Raw genomic sequence first — 5,048 nt, 5'->3', positions numbered from 1 at the left:
ATGATTGAATTATCAAGACTATATGGTGTTTATAGATCAAATCGACCTTCTATTGATCGTAGCTTGATCACTTCACTAGTAGAGAGATGGCGTCCTGAGACTCATACATTTCACTTTAGAACGGGTGAGGCGACAATCACCTTGCAAGATGTAGAAGTGTTGTATGTCTTACCTGTGAATGGTGATCCAGTACTTGGTGATGAGTCGATAAGGACCATAGGGTATTGGCAAAATATTTGTCAAAGATTGTTAGGTTTAATTCCACGTCCTCAAGACTTCAACCGTAGTAGCCTCAAGGTAACTGCACATATGCTCGAGCAACTACAGTTACCTGACTTTACAACACAAGAAATGATCGATCAAATGGCTGGATGTTACATGTTTTGGATGATTGCTGGTATGATGATAGCAGATACATCTGACAACTATCTAAAGCTTATGTATCTTCCTATGCTCGAGGATATCAATGTAGTTAGCTCTTATAGTTGGGGTAGTGCGACCTTAGCGTGCTTGTCTCGCTTTCTCTGTAAGGCCTCACAGAGTAACCGAAATGAGATAGTTGGCTTTCTACCACTGCTTCAGGTATACTTAATAATTACATCAATTCTTTATAAATATTTCATCTAGTTTATAATATCATAATTATATATTTATATATTATGTTTAGATTTGGGCATGGGAGAGAGTAACCATCCTCAGACCTCAGGTAATAGCACAAAGGAACATCCAAAATAATTTTCTTGCTTGTTTACCTAGGGGTCCACGTTCTACTAGATGTTTTGCACATTTTAGTTGGACTGATACCACTAAGCATGTGTTGAAAGTTTTTAGGGATGCACTTTGATTCCATGACAGAGGATCAGGTATGATGTTATACTGTTTTTCTTTAAAAAATTATGTATATATTATAGTTGAAACTCATGTATTTTTCTTTATGTAGTTTATTTGGGAACCATATTCGGATGACTTAATTGAGAGTCTTCCTGATTATTGTCGAATTGAACGAGACATATGGCGTGTAAGAGATCCAATTTTTTGTTGGGATATCATTGAGGTTCACTTGCCTGATCGAGTTATGAGACAATTTGGATTAAAACAAATGATACCAACTCCATTTCTATTTGACGCCACACATTTTCACCATGATCGTAGGGGCAGACCAAATACAAATTGGAAGTTGGAGCATGCACAATGGTTGCCTTTTTGGAACCAACGACTTCAATATGTTTGTGATGCTCTGGTCAAACGTGAACCACTTTGATATGACGACCCTTACCTTATTTGGTTTAGACGCATTACTCGTCTTGTTATTGGTAATCCTACTCAGCGTCCTCAACAACAAGAAGGTTATGTGCCCAATTGAACGGCATATGAAACAATGGTATCTATTTGATTTAGTGTGTTTGTGATTTATCTTTTGAGGATAATATTTCTTCTTCTTGAAAATTGTGACTTGAAAAATTGTTACCTATGTTTTTTCTTAAAAAATATAAAATAAGTGCTTTAGTTTGATCTTTGTTTGAGCATCTGTTAGAAAAAAGAATGGAAAATGTTTGTAAGAAAAAAAATTGATCTTTGTGTAGGTGCGTCATATTTATTCCATGGTTGATAGAGCAAAAGCCCTTGGTAATCAGCCATCAATGGAGGATTTATACATATTTCGTGCAATGGTCCGAAATGAAGGAGAAAAGTGCTTGACATATGTGCACGAGGCTACTAGTATTAATGTACAAGCCGATTATAGAAGAGATGAGGTACATGATGATCATTTACATCATCCGGTTCGTAGGCGAGGAAAAGGTGGTGTTGCCGGTAGGAGGGCTCGTGCTGTTGAGAAAGGACGAGTCTCCGAAGATGATCACACAACTTGTGATTTTGGTTCCATTTCAAGGGGCCAAACTCAAGAATTCACTCCCAGGGCATCAGGTATGACATATCAACCAACAAATACTGATATTATTCCATACATGACATCACAAATATTAAGGAATTCTAGTATTTCATCACTTGAGAATGTGTTTGGTGGTTCTAGACCTCAACATTTTGAGAATGCCCCCAACTTTAATTCATCACCTGGGCTGCCAATGTCCATTGAGACCCCTGGTGTTGTTAATCATTTAGAGGACTCCAACGATGAAGTGGGGAATGCAAACGAATGTGGTGAACCATCAATGAAGGAGAAGCGTAGGATTTTTCGTAAGTGTTGTGGGACTGGTACTATTAACATTTTTATTTTATTTTTTTAACATAAATTCTCCTCTGTTTATTCGAACAACTGAAAATTATTCTTGTTTGTCAGGGAGTCACTATCTTTACCAGCATGGTAAAAAAAAAAGCAACGAGAAACAAAGAACTGTAATTGAGAGGTTTCAGGTATCCAGATGTGGTACTCCTTGTTAAATTATTGTTTCTTCCATGTTTGGAGTATGAGGAAATTTAGTGTTTTGTGTGTGTCTAAGGAATCAATCATATTTTCTTACAATGACAGTTCTCTTTTGGTTTGAAACTTTGTAAACTCGAGATCTTTCAAGAAGAAACGTTCTAATAGTTGTACCAGATATTCTTTCTAACAGTTTATGAAGAAAAGGATGACACATTCAATAATGTTATATATGAATCTTTATACATATGCTGGGATAGTGCTGATTTTTTTTATAAAACAATATCCTAGCCATATTAGAATCTCTCGAACCCTATAAGACTTATCGCTTATGTATAGGCTTTTATATATGCAAGAAGAACTTTGACATAACTCTCAGATTATTAAGAGAATTTTTTGATCCGAGTTATTTTAATGTTAGTGTCATTTCATCACTACATAGAAATTGGAAAACTAATTTGCATTGATTTTTAGCCTTTTAGAAACTACAACAATAGTAATAGCTACCAAATCTGAAATGCTTCAATTGTTCCGAGTTAATTTAATGTTTGTGTTGTTTCATCTCTCAATAGATATTGGAAAATTGATTTGCGTCGAGTTTTAGCCTTTTGGAAAACTGAAATTCTTTAGTTTTTCCAAGTTATTTGAATGCTTGTGTCGTTTCTTCTCTGGAAAAAAAATGAAAAAACTGTTACTCTTTCAGTTTTAGCCTTTTAGATATCTTGGAAATTGTTGCTTTTTGTGTGCTAGCATATATAAGTTTTAGAACCATTGTACTCTACTGCTACTGTACATCAAGTTTCCATCCATATACAGAATCTCTGTGCCTAAATTCTAGAAAATAAGAGATTTCAGTTGCACCTTGATCTAGTTTAGAGGATAAAGTAACTCGCTAAATCTGAATAATTAGAATTGCTTAGCAGACCATTGCCTTCTTTATCTCCTTTTAATTTTCTATACGTACAGTTGCAGGCACACAATTTGAGATTGTTTGCCTTCTACAAGGATTAATGATGAGAAGAAAACAATGATAACTTGTTTGTTTCCCCTGCTACAATAATAACCTGTTGGTTTATAGTTGAAAGAGTGATATGTATCATGCTTGTTTAGTTACTCTACAAGGACTTGTTACCCTAAAACATAATATGAATCTTCTTGCTGGACAATTTCTCCATTTATGCTAGCTTGTGCCACTGAGTTTGTGCTTTCAGTATAGATTGAGATTCTTGGTGAATGTAACTCGTCAATGTTTTCTTAATCATTTTTTCTTAGGTTGGTGCAGCTTGTTGATATTCTGGATAACCCTTGGTGAATAGTAGAGATTTTTTGTGAAGAATGAAGCTACTAGTTATTATTTTGTAAAGCAACATGTTCTATGAATACATGAATGTTTAAATTATTTTCTATTTAGTTTGTGTTTTTCAAGTATTCCTTAATGTAACTTCAAGTTTGTGAAAAGTGATGGGATAATGCCCAAGTACCCCCTCAACCTATGCCCGAAATCTCAGAGACACACTTATACTATACTAAGGTCCTATTACCCCCCTGAACTTATTTTATTAATAATTTTTTACCCCTTTTTAGCTTACGTGGCACTATCTTGTGGGCCCAACGATGGTTGACTTTTTTTTTTGAACTAGTGCCACGTAGGCTAAAAGGGGTAGAAAATTACATATAAAATAAGTTCAGGGGGGTAATAGGACCTTAGTATAGTATAAGTGTGTCTCTGGGATTTCGGGCATAGGTTGAGGGGTACTTGGGTATTTTCCCAAAAGTGATAGATAACTTTATGCACTAATAATTGAAATATGAAATATGAAATTTTGTTCGGAAATCACCAAGGTTGGCAGCTTGGGAATCACCAAGGTTGGCGACAAATATGAAATTGTGTTCAGCTGCAAACCTCTTGAGATTCTGAAAGAGGTGATTATCAAATATTTCGAATTATTTGAGTATTAGTAATCTGAGAATTTCTAAGTTAAGTTAGTTTTTTCCTCTAAGATTCTAAGCTTATGTATTAGATAACTTTATGCACTAATAATTGAAAGGAAATTAATATAAATGGAAATTTGGAAATTAACATTAATAATTTTCCTTTATTAGCGATCTGGAAAAATTCACATTACATTAGATAACATAAAGAAAATTAACACCATTAGACATTGACCCACAATTATTCACTTAAATTTAATTACGATTGGGACATTGCCGCCTATCATGTCCTGTCTACCTGCATACTCATACACTGTACAATTACGATCCATTTCATTATGTATTCTAGTTGTCCTTGGCCGATTAGGACGATGATAGAATTCATTACTTCTCATTGTAAAACTTGGAGATGGCCAGTATGACTCATGACCAATTGGTGAGAATGACCCGGAATATGTTGCAACATAATTCTCTATTGTGAATTGCTCGCTAACAAAATGTCTAGCTAGGCCTCTCATTCTATCAGTTACCTTCATGACATGTGAACACGGGAAGTGCAGATGAACCCATTTTTCACAATCACATTTTCTTTCATTTATTGAAACACAATGAGGATTACCACCAGTACCATCAACTTGTATAGATCTAACCTCGTATACTCCTGTAGGTATATTCCAATCAAAAACAAAGTGCCTCTTTGAACTTTCATAATTCTTCTCCCACTTAATTTTGAACC

The 5,048-nt window shown here is 34.9% G+C and overlaps 1 protein-coding gene across 1 annotated transcript; it reads left to right on the top strand.

Moving 5' to 3' along the window:
- LOC109119085 (serine/threonine-protein phosphatase 7 long form homolog) lies at window positions 1-1,261 on the top strand. Its single transcript, XM_019211404.1, has 2 exons — window positions 1-582; window positions 941-1,261. Exons 1-2 carry the CDS (start codon window positions 1-3, stop codon window positions 1,259-1,261), a joined length of 903 nt encoding a protein of 300 aa, XP_019066949.1.
- Window positions 1,262-5,048: the final 3,787 nt, after the last annotated feature.

Source organism: Solanum lycopersicum, chromosome 12 (genome assembly GCF_036512215.1).
Source record: "Solanum lycopersicum chromosome 12, SLM_r2.1".
Taxonomy (NCBI): domain Eukaryota; kingdom Viridiplantae; phylum Streptophyta; class Magnoliopsida; order Solanales; family Solanaceae; genus Solanum; species Solanum lycopersicum.
This window is presented reverse-complemented; position numbering and strand designations above follow the sequence as displayed.

What these genes read in the sequence shown, in the direction of transcription:
- LOC109119085 (XM_019211404.1), top strand. Translation starts at nt 1, where the DNA reads ATGATTGAATTATCAAGACTATATGGTGTTTATAGATCAAATCGACCT. An exon ending in GCTTTCTACCACTGCTTCAG is followed by an intron (nt 583 to 940) that starts GTATACTTAATA and finishes TTCTTTATGTAG; the next exon opens with TTTATTTGGGAACCATATTC.